General features: G+C 42.4%; 1 protein-coding gene across 1 annotated transcript in view; it reads right to left on the reverse strand.

Annotated features, from left to right (window-relative positions):
• Positions 1–18,751, reverse strand: part of CNKSR1 (connector enhancer of kinase suppressor of Ras 1) — a 98,681-nt gene extending 79,930 nt beyond the window's left edge. Inside the window, exons 1-5 of the mRNA XM_075853459.1 lie at positions 18,661–18,751; positions 18,263–18,420; positions 9,207–9,409; positions 7,310–7,394; positions 4,802–4,843 (exon numbers count right to left, since the gene is read on the reverse strand). Coding sequence (XP_075709574.1) covers positions 4,802–4,843; positions 7,310–7,394; positions 9,207–9,409; positions 18,263–18,420; positions 18,661–18,712 — 540 coding nt within the window. The 5' untranslated portion in view covers positions 18,713–18,751. The remainder of the gene's footprint in view (positions 1–4,801; positions 4,844–7,309; positions 7,395–9,206; positions 9,410–18,262; positions 18,421–18,660) is intronic.
• Positions 18,752–19,834: the final 1,083 nt, after the last annotated feature.

Here is a 19,834-nt window from a genome sequence, read left to right on the forward strand (position 1 = left end):
CCCGGTGACCCGGACACTAATGGGACCCACTGCAGTCAGCCTTGGGGTCCTAGAAAGGACCCCAGGGCAGTCTGTTCAGTAAGCCTGCTGTTAGGGCACCACATAGTATGCCCTAACAGCAGTCTTTCATAGTGACAGTGTAATATATCATACAGCATAATTGATGTTTTTAAATTAGAAAAATAAAATTAAGTTGAAAATAAATTTATCCCACTATGGGGGGGGGGGGGAAAGTTGCATGATTTATTTTATTGCCCACTAACTAACTATATATATAAAAAAAAAAATACAGCTATTAGGCATCTACAGGACCGCTTGAAACGTGAATGGGATAAATAAAATGTCTATAATAAATTATATAAAACTTGCACAGTAATTTTTTTTCTACTGCCCAAAACACGCAGAAATAGAACACAATTTCTCCCACATAAAACAAAGCCTCATACAGCCACATCAATGAAAAAATAAATTTTAAAAAAAGGCAGGAGCTAAAATGGAAAAATTTAGCTGGTCAGTAAGGGGTTAAACAGAAAGACTAGTCCCAGACCTAGAACAAAAAAAAAAATGAGGGCGGAATTGGTGTCACCCAATGGATTCAACGTTCAAATAACGTAAAACTACAGACATGCGACCTGCTTAACCCGTCCATTGCCACAAATACGTCTTTTCACAGCGATCGCTAACAGGCCTTAGGCTGGACCCTTGCCTTTTCACAAAAAAGCCTAGCCAGACTCCGCTAACTATTAGAGCATATCAGAGGAAACTTTGATTGCAACCGTTTAACCCCTTAGATGCCGCTATCAATAGCAACCGCGGCATCTAAGTGATTTACAGAGGGAAGGGGACTTAGTCACCCACCGGCAGTCTGCAAACACGATCATGAGCCGCTAACTGGTTGCTATGGCAGCCGGAGGCCTAACAAAGGCCCCCAGGTCTGCCCTGCTATATATCTATTAGGCCGCACAAGGCATGCAATAGTGATTTAGTATGCCAAGAATACCAAAAGCATTAAGTGATCAAAAGTTCCCAAAATTAAGTTCCCTAGTGAGGCTAAAATTAATATTAATATTAATGTGAAATTAAAAAAAATAAAAAAAACTTTCCATAGAAAGTGGTTTGATTTTTGTAAAAGTGTAAAAAAAAAAAAAAAACGGAAACAAAAACAATACATATGGTATCGCTGCGATCGTAATGATCCATACAAAGTTAAAATGTTATTTAAATCAAAGTTGAACGCCATAAAAAAAAAAAATCAAAAAAAAAAAATCAACGGAACTGCTATTTTTTTCATTGCCCCCATAAAAACAGTAAGAAAACTTAATAAATAAATGCCACGTACCCTAAAATTGTCCCAATGAAAACTACGTCTGGTCCCGCAAAAAACAAGCCTGCAAACGCTACATCGATAGAAAAATACAAAAAGTTACAGCTCTTGGAAAGAGACTATGCAAAAACAAAGAATTTTAGTTCAAAGGTATTTTTTTTGTGCAAAAGTAGTAAAACATTAAAAAACCAATACATTTGTGTTATCGCCGTAATCGTTGAAGCTCTTTGAATGCGACGATAGAAAAATAAAAGGCCTAAAATAGGCTGGTCACTAAAGGATTAACACACAGCTGCCTGCAACACTGTGACACAGACTGGCATCAGCAGAGGCCAAAGAATGAATTTGGTAAAATATTTAGTGAAGGTGTGCACAGAAGCCCATGTAGTGGCCTTGTAGACTTGAGCAACTGAAGCTTGATATGCTGAACCGCTCAGGAGGCACCAACAGCCCCAGTAGAATGGGCAGTAACCTAAAAGGGGAGGAACTTTACCCCTGCATCGATAGGTTTTCAAAATCACAGACGGTATCCAACACGCAATTTTGGCTCTGGATGCTGCCAAACTCTTGCTTGTACCGTCAGGAGAAAAAAAAAAAAAAGGAAAAGAATCTGAGCAGCCATATAGATTTGAACTGCTATAACCGAGTCAAGGCAATGTAGAGTCCGCTCCCTCTAATGAGATGCAAAAAGAAGGGAGAATGATCTCTTTATTAATTTGGAAGGCAAAGGCTACCTTTGGTAGAAGTGATGGTACAGGTCAGAACCAGGTTATCCTTCCGGATCACCAAAAATGGTGACTTGCAGGACAGAGCAGCAAGCTCAGAAATCCACCTGATTGAGGCGACAGCCACCATAAAAGATTATTTTCAGGAAAGGAGATACCGCAAATGTCACGCTCAGGCTCAAAAGGAGCCACCTGAAGAGCCCCAAGGATCAAATTAAAATCCCAAGGCTCAATGGGATGTCTAAGAGGGACCGCATGAGCCACCCTTTACAAAAAAAAAAAAAAAAAAAAAAAAAAAAAGGCTTCACCTGAGAACCAAAAGCCAAAGTTCTCTGAAAAAAAATGGACAGAGCAGAGACCTGACCCCTCAGGGAAGATAAACCAAGTCTCCGTTCAAGGCCTGTTTGCAGGAAGGACAGAACCCTAGACGTGAAACATTAGGGTATGTTGACACTGTTTATTTCCGTACGTTTTACGGGCCGTAAAACGGCAGAAATATCGGAAGCAGAATGCCTCCAAACATCTGCCCATTGATTTCAATGGGAAAAACTGTTCTGTTTTTTTTTTACACGGCCGCTTTAAAAAACGACCGCGTAAAAAAAAGCCAGTGAAAAAGCGCATGTCGCTTCTTGAGCCGTTTTTGGAGCAGTTTTTCATTGACTGTATAGAAAATCCGCTCCAAAAACAGCCGTAAAAAACGCAGTGAAAACGCGAGTTTGCTTAAAAAACGGCTGAAAATCAGGAGCTGTTTTCCCCTGAAAACAGCTCCGTATTTTCAGACGTTTTTCGCTAAGCGTGTGAACATTCCCTTAAGTTCATACCAATGGAAATAAGCCTTTCACGTATGATTGTATACCATGGCTGACTGAGGTTTTCGGCCTTCAACATCATTTGTAGAATTGGCTGAGAGTGACAGGTCCCAGAATCTCAGCTTCAGCAGCCACACCTTTAAACACATTTGATAGCAGACCTTGGGAAAGGAGGTCAGGGAAAAGCAGAAGACCCCAAGGCATGTTTGCGAGAAGGTTGATTAGGTCTACGTACCAGGCCTGACAAGGCCACTCCGGAGCCACCAGAATCATGGGAACGCCTTCCCTTTTGAGTACTCTGGGCAATACTGGAAGTAGAAGGAAGAGATACAGGAGAGAGAACGCTCTCCATGGAGTGACCAGCGTGTTAACTAGGATCCCAAGCCCTGGCCACATCGGTTAGGACTTTTTGGCTGAGACAGGACGCAAAGAGATCCAGATCCGGTTAGCCCCACCTCTGGCACGGTTGATAAAATATCCTTGGTTGAAAAGACCACTCTCCCGGATTTAGTCTTTCTTGGCTGAGAACAGCTGCAGCCCAATTGTCCACTCCTGGTTTGTGGACCGCTAACAGCGCAGGAATATGCTGCTCAGCCCACCCTGGTGGTTTAAATATGCAACCACTGTGGAGTTGTTGTTCTGGATCCTGACCGACCATGGAGAACAGACCAACGGGAGAGGGCTAGGAAGATTGCCCTCAATTCTAGCAGGTTGATCTGTAAGGATGTTTATTCCTGCGACCAATTTCCATGGGAATATGGAGATATGCATTGCAAATGTCGATGGAACAATGGAATTCTCCCTGTTCCAGAGATGTGACCACAAACCTTAAAGAGGCTCTGTCACCAGATTTTGCAGCCCCTATCTGCTATTGCAGCAGATAGGCGCTGCAATGTAGATTACAGTAACGTTTTTATTTTTAAAAAACGAGCATTTTTGGCCAAGTTATGACCATTTTTGTAGTTATGCAAATGAGGCTTGCAAAAGTCCAAGTGGGTGTGTATTATGGGCGTTTTTACTACTTTTACTAGCTGGGCGTTCTAATGAGAAGTATCATCCACTTCTCTTCAGAACGCCCAGCTTCTGGCAGATCACGCTGTGACGTCACTCACCGGTCCTGCATCGTGTCAGACGAGCAAGGACACATCGGCACCAGAGGCTACAGTTGATTCTGCAGCAGCATCAGCGTTTGCAGGTAAGTAGCTACATCGACTTACCTGCTAACGCCGATGCTGCTGCAGAATCATCTGTAGCCTCTGGTGCCGATGTGGCCGACACGATGCAGGACCTGTGAGTGACGTCACAGCGTGATCTGGCAGAAGCTGGGCGTTCTGAAGAGAAGTGGATAATACTTCTCATCAGAACGCCCAGCTAGTAAAAGTATTAATAACGCCCCGATGTACGCACATAATACACGCCCACTTGGACTTTTGCAAGCCTCATTTGCAGAACTACAAAAATGGTCATAACTTGGCCAAAAATACTCGTTTTTTAAAAATAAAAACGTTACTGTAATCTACATTGCAGCGCCTATCTGCTGCAATAGCAGATAGGGGTTGCAAAATCTGGTGACAGAGTCTCTTTAAGGATTCCATGTGAAACCTACTAACGCAAACAAAGCAATTCAACCTCCTCAAGTCTAGGATTGGATAAAGAGACCCGTCGTCCTTGGGTACTGTACAGCAGCACACCTAAGTATTAGGTCCTGTCTGTCTCCTACGATACTAGTCTAAACATTTAAATAGACAGCGTCTGTAGGAAGTGTATGGCCTGCCTTTGCGGAGCCAAGACTCTTTCCTACAAGCGTCGCCTCCTAGTGGCAGGAGCATATAATCATTTGGGGACAACGCATCATGTGTAATGAGAAACCTAATGCCCAATATCAATCATCAGGAAGTATATACACTGCTGTTTAACAACAGGAGGTCATGCTGGTAACTTACAATTGCTAGAATCCTGTTCTCAATGAGTGGATCTGACCAGTCCTGAAATAAAAGTGGTAGAAGTTAAAAATATTCGGCTCACAGTGGTATTATAGATCATTTTCTCACATCTGGAGTAATTATCAAATTGACATAAAATTATGGTAACGCTTCTGTGAAACATTCACCCACAGTGGAATTTCTTTGAACAAAAAAAAAACTCGGGGGGGGGGGGGTGTTGTACTCGTCCCAGTTTGCAAATGTAATGTAAACGTGTTTATTGACTTAGCTGGTGCTGTATTTCACGGGACGTTTCTCTGTCCCAGGCGGACATTGGGTCACGTGATTTGTATTCTGACAACCCAAATCCTACAGCATCTGCTGTAGAAACTGAAGGCAAGTCTTTCAATGCAAGTCTATGAGACTCACATCGAGGCGCTCATGGACTTGCATTAAGAGCCTGATGTAGGATCTTGGTTGTCAAAACACAGATCATGTGACCCCCCACGGTGGCCCAAGACGAGTGGCGTTCTGTGAAATACAGCACCAGGTTAGCCAATACACAGGTTTACAGTACATTTACAAACTAAAATATCAGATGTTAGATCATTAAGAATTTTACAGTTTTAAAAAGCAAAGTCTTAAATTTTGTAAATCAACCTGGAATATGGGAGTTTGTCTATTATATGAAATACTATGATGAGCAACACTTAACCATCATAATCTGACTGACCTGATGATACAAGTGCTTGATAGTCCTATCACAATACACTTTTCCCAGGGGTGTTTTGTCTCACCTGAATGAAAAGCACGGGGAATATGGCGTACGTCTAGTTCCAGCAGGCTGCTTTAGCTCTAAGTTTATTTTTACTGATGTTGTTTGGTGAAATTGGACCTAGAGTTAAAAATAAACTGCCTCCTCATAACATGCCTGAAATGAAGGAACACTACACATTTGGGAATGGGTATGAGAAGTAACTCATAAATCTAATAAAAATCTCTTACCCATCAAGTTAGAAGGTACAATAAAACATTCAGAACTAGATTTAATTTTGTGCATTACTTATTTTACACTATGATTGAACACGAACCATGTGAATAGTCACCACACCCAACAAGAAACTGCAGTCGTTATAAAGGGGTCCATTGTCATTCACTACACCTCACTTTTTTAAAACGATATTTTTGTTAGACTTGGTGATCTACAGTAATTGTGGAATATAATAGGTTTTTCATTTAGGAAGATAAAAAGAGCTACTTTTAATGATGAAAGTTAAAGTGATCAAGCTTAGTTAATAGGAGGTTAACCATTCCACTGACCTTATGTTTTGTCATATAAAACTTTTACATTAGGGGAGATTCATCAAAACTAGTGCAAGAAGCAATGAGGTGGTACCCATAACAACCAATCTGGTTGTAGCCTTAAGGCCGGGTTCCCACGTAGCGTAAACGCTGCGGAATATTCCAGGACGAGATAGTGTGCGGAAATTCCGCAGCATTTACAGCAGAGGCAAAATGGAGGAGATTGAGAAAATCTCATGTCCACGCTGCCGAAAAAACCCGGAGCGTAAAATGTCAATAAATTCACCTGCGGTGCGGAATTTAATTCCGCAGCATGTAAATTTATGCTGCGTTTTTGTTGATTTTCTGCTGCGGGCTTTCCTATCTACAGTATAGGTGATAAATAGTTGATCAGTCGGGGTACGACTGCTGGGACCCCCACTGTTACAGGGAGCGGGCTTACCATGCCGTTCCTGGGAGACCCATAGGACTGAAGTGGTAATGCGCATACGCGAACACCGATCCATTCATTTCTATGGGGCTGCCGAGCGCTACCTTCGGTAGACGATGGATGAGCATGCGCACTAAAACTTCATTCCTATGGGGCTCCAAGGAACAGCAAAATAAGCCAGTTTTCGTGATTGGTAGGGGTCCGACCGCTGGGACCCCCACTGATCATGAGCTTACTTTGCTGTTCCTGGGAGCGATCAGCTATTTATCACCGATACTGTGGACAGGCGATATATAGGTTTATAGGGAAACCACTTTAAAATTCCCAAAGGGTATCGTTAAAACGATAGTCAGGTTTTAGTTTGTCGGCGTGGGCAAAACCAAACCCACAAACGTTCAGTCAATGTTATGGATCTTCGAATTTGGCGACACAAAGAAAAAATTTATTTTTTTTCATTATATTTTTATTGTGCAAAAGTAGTAAAACAGTAGAAACAATATACATTTGGCATCGTCGTAATCTTATCAATCCGCAGAAAAAAAGTTAACATTATGGATGCTGCACGGTGAACACCGTAAAGATGAAATCCAAAAACATTTTTTGCCCAAAAAAATAATAAGTTACTCAATACATTTAAAGTACCCTGATAAGGTGTCTCTAAAAATGACAACTCATTCCGCAAAACACAAGCCATCATACAGTTTAAATTTTTTTTTTTTTAAAAACAGAAAATTACATCTGGTGCTCAAAACATTGACTAAAAGGTGAACTATATAGAATATATACATTGTACATACCTTATGCAGCAGCTCTGCCAGTTCTACACACAGTGCAATAACGTCTCGACTAGCAGAGTAGTCATTCAACCGTGTGAACAGATACCTGTTGGTGCAATTTATATACAGTAAATATACACAAACTATTGACATGGGGAATATGAACTGTATAGTTAAGTGGCTCAGAATACAGTAGACATGTGGTGATGTAGGGCAAGGTATACTGCCTCCCTTGGCTGTGGTTATTACTAACTAGCAGCTTTATACACTTCCGGTAGTCTAGATACATTTCATGAAGAACCTAGCTTAAATCGCCTAGATTACAATCTAAAGGACCTCTTGGATGCACAACATCTATTTTAAGCTCATGCGTAAATTCGAAAGTAAATCTTTGTATTTTTTTGGACTATTAGAGTATGTTCACACGGCTAACTAAAAACGGGCGTAAAACACGGAGCGGTTTTCAAGGGAAAACAAAACAGCCTTTTTTTAAGCGTCAAACGTTTATTGACGTGTTTTTTTGCAGCTGTTTTTGGAGCAGTTTTTCTATGGACAATGAAAAACAGCTCCAAAAGCAGATCAAGAAGTGACATGCACTTTTTACGGGGAGCTTTTTACCCGCCGTTTTTCCAAACGGCCATGTAAAAAAACGCCCCATTGGAACGAAACGCCGTTTTTCCAATTGAAATCAATAGGCAGATGTTTGGAGGCATTCACCTTCCATATTTTTAAGCCGTTTTTCGGGGTGTTTATGACCCGAAAAAACAAGACGTGTGAACACCCTTAAAAGCACTTTTTGTCCTAAAAACTGAGCTATAATCTTCTAGTGCTTCTAATAGTCCGAGCGCAGGCAGCTACCAGTGTATGAAGTTCTTTGAAGTGAAATGTCATGGAAACAGTCACATCTTACACACAGAATTCTATAAAATCTGACTGTTTAGTGAGCACATACCACAGACATTTGAACAGAGTGCACAGTAAATCTATGCAGGTACTGATCTGCAAGGACCTTCTAGCCTCGCTCCCTCCTCCTATGAACCATCAGTATCAACTCTCAAGCAGTGACTTGAGCAGATTCATCCCCATTAACCCGTTACTCCACATTTCTGATGTCTGGCGAGTTCAGGAGACTGTGAGGGCACTATAGCCGCCAATATATTGGTTCACCGTGGCTGGCATTGTATCTGTACCAGATCACCTAAATATTACCCATTGGAAATGTACAGTAGAAAAAAAACATTTTTTCCTCCTTTAGGCTTAAAATTATGGATCTGTCTCATGGTCCAGTGAGTCCTAGAGTCAGGAAATTACCGTATTTTTCAGTTTGTTATAACACCATGTGTCCAGAACTAAAAGGTCAGTCCCACAAGAAACAAAATGAGGTGAGAATGATGGGTATTTTAAGGCCTGCAGACCACAGGTCTTCAGTACTGCACAGTGATGCAATGTTTACAGTGACATCACATGACTTCACTGGCCAATCACAGAATGCTACAATGCCATGACTGGCCTCTGTGGCCCTGTTACATGGTAGGAAAGGAGCGTTGAAACGGAATGCTATTTATATTACTTTTATAAAAAAAATTGTCCTCAACCATAAGTAAGTGTTTTTTATCTTGAAAAAAATTCTTTAAAGGGGTTTTCTTATCACGGGAAAAGACGGCGTATCGCTAGCATATGCCATGACTTTTTGATCGGTGGAAGTTTTGAGAATGAAAAGGCCACAAAGCTGATTTAGCACTGCACCCCTTGAAAGTATTTTCCTGCACATCGGCGTTCCAGGCCACCAGTTGTGCAGAGAAATGGGGCTGTGCTGAAATTCCCCAGGGAAAAACCTGTGAAGAGGCCACAACGCTAGTTGCTCCATATTCAGGATCAGTGGGGGTTCCGGTCTTCAATCAGTAGATTTGGTAAATACCTGTTAAGCCAGGAGAAGAGGCTTCGTGCTGCAGATACAATATCTATGATGCAAGCCAGCTGTTTCTGAGTGGGAGACAGAGCCAAGGATTGGGAGACTGAGGAGGCCTTCCTGAGGGTGAGGATGTGCGAACATAATATCTCAGAAACTCTAAACAGTTTATCAGTAAGGGACTTCAGAGTTTCACTGTGTATTTCATAGTGCTAAGAAAGAAAGAAAAAAAGGTCATAAAGACAATTTTAGAATTAAAACAAAGCGGATCAGAATGATAATTCTTGCAATGCTAATGCAGATTGTTATCCTATTAACATGTCCCATAAAATAAAGCCCTATACAATAAAACAAAAAAAACAAAAAATAGATTTTCTAAGTCTCAGACTTACATAGAGAAACTGGCTTGCGATCCCCGAATAAGACGCTGTGTGAATTGAAAAGTCAGTTTAGAGGTTACGTGACCGCACGGGGGCGCCGAACGGAGTATATGTATTGAAAGCTAGACGCTTGGTGAGGAAATAAATATCATATACGTGTACAGGATGCCCTTTACAAACAGGCGAACTAATAAAAACTTTCATGAGTAGTTCTTTAACCTCTTCCTCCTTTGGCCACTTTTGACCTTCCTGACAGAGTAATTTTTCAAATCTGACATGTTTCACTTTATGTGGTAATAAATTCGGAATGCCTTCACCTATCCAAGCGGAGATAGTTTTCTCGTGACACATTGGACTTTAGGTTACTGGCAAAATTTGCTCAATACATTCAGTATTTAATTGTGAAAAACACCAAAATTTTTAGAACATTTGCAAAAATTTGCATTTTTCTAAATTTAAATGTATCCGATCGTAGGACAGGCAGTAACACGAAATATTTGCGAATTAACATCCTTCATATGTCTACTTTAGATTGGCATCGTTTTTTGAATATCGTTTTATTTTTCTAGGACGTTACAAGGCTTAGAACTTTAGCAGCAATTTCTCACGTTTTCAAGAAAATTATTTCACAAGGTTATTTTTACAGGGACCAGTTCAGCTGTGAAGTGGCTTTGAGGGCCTTATATATTAGAACCCCTCAATAAGTCACCCCATTTTAAAAACTTCACCCCTCAAAGTATTAAACAGCATTTAGAAAGTTTCTTAACCCTTTAGACCAGGGGTCAGGAACCTTTTTGGCTAAGAGAGCCGTAAACGCCACATATTTTGAAATATAATTCCGCGAGAGCCGTACAATATGTTTAAAGGGCCATTGACAGATCTTTGCCCTGATAGTGGTCCTTTAAATCAGTTTCTTATGCCCACAAGAGATTAATTTAAAGCCCCCAAGAGTGTAATATGGGTGGCAGATGTTTTTTAAGGCCATATTTTTTTTTTTTTTTTGGGGGGGGCTATATAATGGATTATGTGGGATTATTTTCAGGGGTGAAGTGGGAAGGGGGGGTTGGTGGGACACACTGTATTACACAGCCCCTTTATTGATGCAGCTCACTGCTGCTGACCATGAGGCTGTGTAACAATTTCCATGTTATAATGTTCACATTCAAAGCAGCAGCACAGCCAGGGGTTTCTGGAACGTCCAAGGGAGACACAAGGGAGGAGGCAGATGCCGCTTCACTAGGGGACGCAGGTGCGTGCTTGCAGGCCCCGTAGATGTCGCTACGGCTGCTATAGCGGTATTTACGCCACTGCGCATAGGTTTGTACAGCGTAAAACTACAGCTCCCAGCATGGCCGAAACAATGATAAGGATATGCTGGGAGATGCGGTTTCACAAAAAAAAACATACCACCATCATCTCGCTGCAGATCATACAGTGACTACATTACTGATTAGAGGCAGAATAAACATTTACATTAAGTGACTCACCGGTGACGTCTCAGATTCTAGTTCTTTTCTTTTCCCTCCGGTTCAGACATCTATGATGGATTTCTCCCGGCCATGACCCACTTCTGCAGTTTTCCGTTTAGATGTCTTCAGCTTCTCACTTTTAAAACATTTCTGCACCTGTAAACAAAGTTACAATTCTCAACACATCTAAATATAACTGTCACACACACACACACACACACACACACACACACACACACACACCGTGCCCCCTGTAGATAGTGACCTACATAGAAGCCCCTGTAGATAGTGCCCACATATGGACTCCAGAGCTGCAAGGCAATAGTGCTAACCACTGAGCCACCGTGCTGCCCTACATATAGCTTCCCCTATAGTTAGTGCTCCACGTATAGCCCACCTCTGTAGATATTGTCCCACATATAGCCCACCCCTGTAGACTGTGCACTACATATAGCCACCCTGTTGCTAGTGCCCCACAGGTAACCCACCCCTGTATATAGTGTCCCACACATAGCCCACCCCTATAGAAAGTACCCTAAAAAATAGCTCCCCTATAGATAGTGCTCTACATATAGCCCACCCCTGTATAGTGTCTCACATATACTGCCCCACATATAGACCCCCCTGTAGATAGTGGCCCACACCCCCACATATAGACCCCCCTGTAGCTACTGCCCCACATATAGACCCCCCTGTAGCTACTGCCCCACATATAGACCCCCCTATATATAATAGCCCACATAAAGACGACCCCCCCCCCCCCACTATAGATAATGCCATTCACATTTTTCTGAGGAAAAAAATATATAAAGTTGACATACTCACATTCTCCGGTTCCCACGCTGTTCACTGGCGATGCAGACATGCTCTCTTCTGAGCATGTCTGCAGGAGCTGAATGAGCGTCCTTCAATGACGCTGATTGGCGGGGCAGAATGACTTGCCCCGCCAATCAGCACCTTCCAAGCATGGAAGCGGCGCGATGATGTCATCGCGCCGCTAGCCAATCAGTGTCATTGTAAGGCACTGGATGGTCAGGCACGGAACATGCCCGGCCATTCAGCGCTAATACATGTATTTGGCTGCCGCTAGCACCGGGGCCCCCTCCGGTGCTAGCGACACCTACAGGCATGAGAGTGCCTGTGTAAGGCTCGGCGGCGCGGGCCCCACAGTAGCGGTGCTACCCCTGTAGCAGCCATAACGGCTGCTAGCGGCGCCACCGGGCATTTGGGAGGGCGTGTCGGCTGGCGGCACGGGCCCCCTCAAGCCCCGGGCCCCGTAGCAGCCGCTACTGCTGCTACCGCGGTAGTTACGCCACTGGGTAGGAGCCCTGTCTGCGAGCCAGATACGGCCATCAAAAGAGCCATATCTGGCTCGCGAGCCATAGGTTCCCGACCCCTGCTTTAGACGTTTCACAGGAATTATAGAAATGTAGAGGTGAAACTTAAAAATTTCACTTTTTTTTTCAGAAATTTATTTTTAATCCATTTTTTTTGTAACACAGAAGGTTTTACCACAGAAACACAACTCAATATTTATTGCCCAGAGTCTGCAGTTTTTAGAAATATCCCGCATGTGGCCCTAGTGTGCTATTGGACTGAAAGACCCGCCTCAGAAGCAATGGAGGACCTAGTGGATTTTGGGGCCTCCTTTTTATTAGAAAATATTTTAGGCACCATGTCAGGTTTGAAGGGCTCTTGCGGTGCCAAAACAGTGGAAATCTCCCAAAAGTGACACCATTTGGGAAACTGGACCACTCAAGGAAATTATCTAGGGGTATAGTGAACATTTTGACGGTGCAGGTTTTTTGAAGAAATAGTTGGAAGTAGGCCGTGAAAATTAAAATCTACATTCTTTCAAAGAAAATGTAGGTTTAGCTAATTTTTTCTCATTTCCACAAGGACTAAAGGAGAAAAAGCTCCACAACATTTGTAAAGCAAATTCTCCCGATTAAAACATTACCCCACATGCGGTCCTAAATGGCTGTTTGGACACACAGCTGGGCTTAGAAGGGAAAGAGCGCCATTTGGCTTTTGGAGCTCAAATTTAGCAGGAATGGTTTGCGGAGGCCATGTCACATTTACAAAGCCTCCGAAGGTACAAAATAGTGGAAACCTCGCACAAGTGACCCCATTTTGGAAACTACACCTTTTGAGGAATTAATCTACGTGTGTAGTGAGCATTTTGACCCCACATGTGTTTTATAGATTTTATTAGAATTGGGCAGTGAAAATAAAAACAATCCTTTTTCTTCAATAAGAAGTAGCTTTAGCTCAAAAGTTTTCATTTTCCCAACAAATAAAGGAAAAAAAGAACCCCAGCATTTGTAAAGCAACTTCTCTGGAATATGGAAATACTCCATATGTTGTCACAAACTGCTGTTTGGGCACACAGCAGGGCTCAGAAGAGAAGGAGCGCCATTTGGCTTTTGGAGTACAGATTTTGCTGGATTGGTTTCTGGTCACTATGTCGCATTTGCAAAGCCCCTGTGACCCCATTTTGGAAACTACACCCTACAAGGTATTCACCTAGGGGTACAACCTAATTCTACATCCAGAAAAGAATATATCCTTCGTCGAAATATAAGTATAACGAAGTGAAAACTTGGTGCATTGACCTATTGAGATAGATATATATATCCTACAAATAAGGTAAATTAACACAAAATATTTTTAGAAAAATACAAAATATACTTTGTTACATATATTGAAACAAACAGTTTAAAACTGAATCATACAGTGCAATACCAAGGTGTCCATCAGGGCAAGAAGCATATGGATATAAACAAATATAACATACGGCCACAAAGTATGGGCAAAATCCCCATGTATATATTCAAAAGAGACCAGGGTCAAGCCATGAGAATATTATAAAAGGATAATAGTTTATCTAAGTAGTATGAAAGAACTCCCTCGTAAATATACTGTAGGCATTGAAAGGGTGATCCGACCTAACAAGGTAAAGATGTGGACAAAATGAACCTACCCATATTGCTGCTCCTGCACTGTGGAGGCACCAAACCCGACGTGCGTTTCAGCGTTTTCCCCGGACGAATGTATCCCGCCGAAATGCGCGTCGGGTATGGTGTCTCCACGGTGCAAGAGTAGTAATATGGGTAGGTTCATTTTGTCCACATCTTTACCTTTATATCCATATGCTTCTTGCCCTGATAGTCACCTTGGTAATGCACTGTATGATTCAGTTTTAACTGGTTGCCGACACAGGACGAGAATGCTCGTCCTGAGCGGCGAGTACTTGGCGCATTAGGACGAGCATTCTCGTCCTGTGTGACAGCCGTCTCTGCGCACGATCAAGAGCGGGGCAATGGCTGTAATACACAGCCACGGCCCCGCTCTGACAGCGAAGAGGTGAGAAACATCTTCTCTCCGCCGTTAACCCTTTGAACGCCGCGATGAAAGCTAATCCGGGCGTTCAAGGAGAGGGGACTGCACTTTGATCGCGTCACAAAAGATAACTGATGCGATCAAAGCCCACAACTCATATGGCCAGACAGCCCAGGGTCCATTGAAGGACCCCAGGGCTGTCTGAACTTATTTCCTGTTGTTAGGGCATATTGAGGTCTGCCCTAACAACTGCCTGTGTACAATGAGTACACAAGCTAATGTACTGGCATATAGATCTATGCCGGTACATTACAGTTTCAAAATGATAAATCCCTTTATGGGATTTAAAAAAAAAGTTAAATGAATGTAAAAAAAAAAAATGAATGATAAATAAAAAGTTAAAAAAATACACAGAAATACACATTTTTTTAGAATATATAAACTTTTTAAAATATAAGTCCCAAAACATGAAATAATATAGACATATTTGGTATCGCCACGACCGTAACAACCTGTACAACAAATGTAGAATGTTATTTATGATGATCGGTGTATGGTGTAAACAAATTATATATATATTAAAACTGCTGCGGAACAGATTTTTTCTGCATTTTCGCCAAAATAAAAAAAAATGTATAGAAATTAAACAATACCTACATAAAGTACAACTCGTCCCGCAAAAAACAAAGTCTCATACAACTACGTCTTACAAAAAAAATAAGAGTTATGAGCGTCGGGATGCAAAGAGGGAAATCTAAAAAAAATTGCTCTGTCCTTAAGGGGTTAAACGGTTTGTTTCAATATATGTAACAAAGAATATTTTGTATTTTTCTAAAAATATTTTGTGTTAATTGACCTTATTTGTAGGATATATAGGGGTGTAGCGAGCATCTCAAACTCGCAGGTGTTTTGCAGAATTTAGTGTGCACTCGATGATGAAGGGTGAAAATGTGATTTTTTTTCCCATAGATATGCCAATATGTGGTGCCCAGCTTGTGCCGCCATAGCAAGACAGTTCTCTAATTATTATGCTGTGTTTCCCCGTTTTAGAATCACCCTACATGGGGCCCTAATATTTTGCCTGGACTATCGACAGGGCTCAGGAGTACCATGCGAAATGGAGGCCTAATTAAAAGTGTTGTCCTGGTATAATACGGGCACCCTCGCTTCCAGCAGATATGTTTGGGCCCTACCCTTCCTGGTTCCCTAATTTTAGGGACTTGATAAATCGCCACTTCAAACAGAAGAAACATTCCCCTTGGGCCGACACATTTGCATATTTTTCTTTCCTGACTTGTTGGAGCCTTAACTTATTTAATTTTTTCATAGACGTAGTGGTATGAGGGCTGTTTCTTGGGGGATGAGCTGTAGTTTTTATTGGTACCATATTGGGCTACATGCGACTTTTTGATCACTGGTTATCCTTTTTTTGGGAGGCAAGGTGATCAAACAAACCGCAATTCTGGCATCGTTTTTCAGTTTTTTTTTTATACAGCGTTCACCACGAATCATAAATTACATGTTAACTTTATTCTGCGGGTCAGTACGATTCCAGCGATACCAAAATTTATAGGACTTTATGTTTACAATTTATTGCACAATAAAATTACTTTTGTAAAAACAATGTATTTTTTCTGTCACCAAGTTGTGAGAGCCATAACTTCGTTTTTTCGTCGACGGAGCTGTATGAGGGCTTTTTTTTTGCGAGACGAGCTAGTTTTTATAGGTTCCATTTTTGGATACATGCAATTTTGATCACTTTTTATTTCAATTTTTGGAAGACAAAGTGACCAAACAACAGCAATTCTGGCATTATTTTTGATGTGTTTTGTTTACAGCGTTGACTGCGCAGGACAACTAACAATATTTTTATAGTTCAGGTCGTTACGGGCGCAGCGATACCAGATATGTATGGTTTTATTTATTTTTTCCAATAATAAATGACTTGGTAAGGGAAAAAGGGTGATCGTGTTATATTTTATTACTTTTATTTATTTTTTTACACTTTTCTTTAGTCCCACTAGGGGACTTGAAGGTACAATTGTTTGATTGATGTTCTAATACATTGCACTACCTATGTAGTGCAATGTATTAGAACTGCCAGTTGTTCACTGACAGCAAGCCAATCCGGCTCCGGTCGGGGCCTAATTGGCTTCCGTAATGGCTGACAGGAGACCATTGTTAGGCCTCCTGTTGCCATAGTAGCAGTCGGCATCCTTGACATCGCATGGCTACAAACCATACAGCTGGCACCCGGTGGAGATGGTGCAGGCTCCTGAGCCCGCACTATCACCGCGACATAATGGTACTGCGCTTTGCGGGAAGCCCTGCCCGACAGCGCCGTATATATACGGCAAATGTCGGAAAGGGGTTAATATAAGGCTATATTTTAAGGACATGTTAATAGGAAAACATTCTGCATTACCCTGGTAGGAATGATGATCTAATATTAATTTAAAAAAAAAAAAAAATGTTGCAATGAGTCAGGGGTCAATCATTCATTGTATAGTATAGTATAAAGCTTTACAACATTCAAGGTTATACTTGCGGTCAGTGAATGGAAACATTTGTTTAGAACTAGAAGCTGAAAATCTATGCATAGGTCCCAGAGCTGTGGTTTTGCTAAAGTGTGTCCAGTTCTCCAGACTGATAGCTCTACACTACACTGCAGGACAGAAGAAAGGTTTGTTTTGATTGTGTGTTTATCTCACAGTTGAGCCTCTGGATGTAAGATTACATACTCATTCATATACAGCAATCAGATATAGTGAAAAAGGTGAAGATTAAAGTATATTACACATATATATTAATTATTTAAATTTGGATACGACAAGCCATTTTAAGAGACTCTCAAAGAGAACAAGCCGCCTGCAAATTTCAGCTGTATTTGCTGGTCATTTGCCTGGAGTTGCCAGCCACAGTGGTGCAGCGGGCTGTGTGGCACAGTCTGTGCTATATCCAGATCAAGTGAGAACAAGTACTGTGGCACTCCGACAATATGGTTACGGCATCTACTAGGAGTCCTGTTAGTAACACTGGGCTAGTCGTGCCTCCCCCCCCCCCCCCCTTATTTTAGCATTGGGGATTCCTTGTAAGGAAGACTTGGGGGCTTTGAGTTCTAGCTGGAAACTGTATAAGGTCTCATGCACACGACCGTGTGTGCCGCCCGAGTCCCGTCATTGATCCGATGAAAGATAGGACACGTTCGATCTTTCCTCGGATTGGAGTCTCAGTTCATTTTTCATGGACCCGATTCACCCACTAAAGTGAATGGATCCGTGAAGGCTATCGGCTGCCCTTCGGATGCCGTGAAAAACGGCCCAACGGTCGTGTGCATGAGGCATTAGGCCTCATGCCCACTTCAGGGTGCTATCCGTTTTTTTAACGGATAGCACCCTGACATTCCTTTCTATGGGGCCATGTACACTTCAGTTGTTTTGACGGTTCCGTTCGTCTGTTCCGTCAAAAGTCGTGCATGTCCTACTTTTGTCTGTCGTTCAGGGACCGTCGGGCCCATTGAAGACTATGGGTCCGTCAAAAAAACGGACGGCACACGGATCCGTTGTGAAGCAACAGCAGAGCGTGCCAAAGTTCCCTGCATTCAACACACAAGATGGATTTTAATTTTAAGTTAGATCCGAAGCAGAGCATCCATTTAAAATGGAACGGAACCGATACGGATGTCACAACGGACACACGGATCAGTTTTAAAAGGACGTGAAAAAGGCGACGGCTGTGCGTATGAGTAACCGCTAACAGATCTACATGCTGCATATGACTAACAGACCTACAGAATCTTCATATAGGACTGACGCTTCCTCTCACCCAATATTTTCTCCACATTAAATGGACTACAACATTACTACACCCTTACCAAGGCGCACAGCTGTTCCACAGCTTCCAAAACTATTTCCTGGTGTCCAATGCTCCTGACTCCTAGTGCATCAAGATGCTGAGGGGACAGGTCCAGCAGATCCTGCCCAGTGATACTCCACTCCTGAAAGGGGTAGTGCTGGACTGAAGGGTCCAGGCCTGTGGATACAGATATGTCACTCAGCATATGAGATATACTAATGAACATAACCCCCTCACTGCAATGTCTCCGGATCACATTCCAGTCACTTCCCGCCCACCTTCACTTCACTAGCACTCCCAATAGCCATAACATCCCCACTCACTGTTACACTAGTATTTCGCTGCAACTCCCCACCGTGGCTTTATACATTAAAGTCCTGAAGGTGTGCAAAGAGCTCCGTTACCTCATGTACTCACCCTCTAAGTAGCCGCTCACTGTGCCCGGAGACCATGAAGAAACGAGCTCCATACTCCCGCACTTCCTGGCGGACCACCCTGGTGACGTCACGCAGGTAAGTCTGCTCCTGTCCTGCCGTGAGAGGAAGCGGCCGTGACCCCGCCCCTCCGCTCTGACTGGAGACGGGATTTACTTTCGACAGAGAGAACTTCAGCCTGCTGACTACTACACTGCAGCATTCCGCAACTCCCGGCTGCTGCACAGCCACTTACTACATATATATATGTATTACTTTCATCTTTTCGGCCACTATTAGGAAAAGAATGTTGTTTTTGTTTTGAAAAAAAATAAAAAATGATTTACATATTTTGATATGTTCTTAGGGCATGTTCACATCAGCGACGGGTTCCATTTGGGGTGTCCGTTCATCTATTCCATCAGATGAACGGAAATTATAGCGTTCGTTTGTATTACCATTGAATTCAATGGTAATGCTTCTGTTTCAGTTGGTTTCGGTTTGTTTCCGTTTCGTAAAGTTTCCGTTTTTTTTCACGGAATCAATAGCGTAGGATAAATTTACACTTGCGTTGTATAATCCGTTACTCTGATCCATTTGAAATCAATGGGACTTTTAATTGCATCAGTTAGCATCCATTTTGTTAGTCATCCGTTTTTTTGACGGAGATAAGTGCAGAGTGCAGGACTTTTACTCCGTTCAAAAAGAACGGATGTTTAAGGCTTCGTTCACATCTGCATCACGGCTCCGTTCATGGGTTCTGTCGGAGCGTTCCGTCAGGGGAACCCATGAACGGAACACTCACTGAAACACGGAAACCATAGGTTTCCATTTGCATCACCATTGATTTCAATGGTGACGGATCCGGTGCCAATGGTTTCCGTTTGTCACCGTTGTGTAAGGGTTCTGTAGTTTTAACGGAATCAATACCGTAGTCGACTGCGTTTTCATTCCGTCAAAACGACAAAACCCTTGCACAACGGTGACAAACGGAAACCATTTGCATCGGATCCGTCACCATTGAAATCAATAGTGATGCAAACGGAAACCTGTGGTTTCCATTTGTTTCAGTCAGGGTTCCGTTCATGGGTTCCCCTGACAGAAAGCGCCCGCGGTACCCAAGAACGGAGCGATGACGCCGATATAAACCAAGCCTAACGGATGGGTTATTTTTATCA

Source organism: Rhinoderma darwinii, chromosome 2 (genome assembly GCF_050947455.1).
Source record: "Rhinoderma darwinii isolate aRhiDar2 chromosome 2, aRhiDar2.hap1, whole genome shotgun sequence".
NCBI classification, from domain to species: domain Eukaryota; kingdom Metazoa; phylum Chordata; class Amphibia; order Anura; family Rhinodermatidae; genus Rhinoderma; species Rhinoderma darwinii.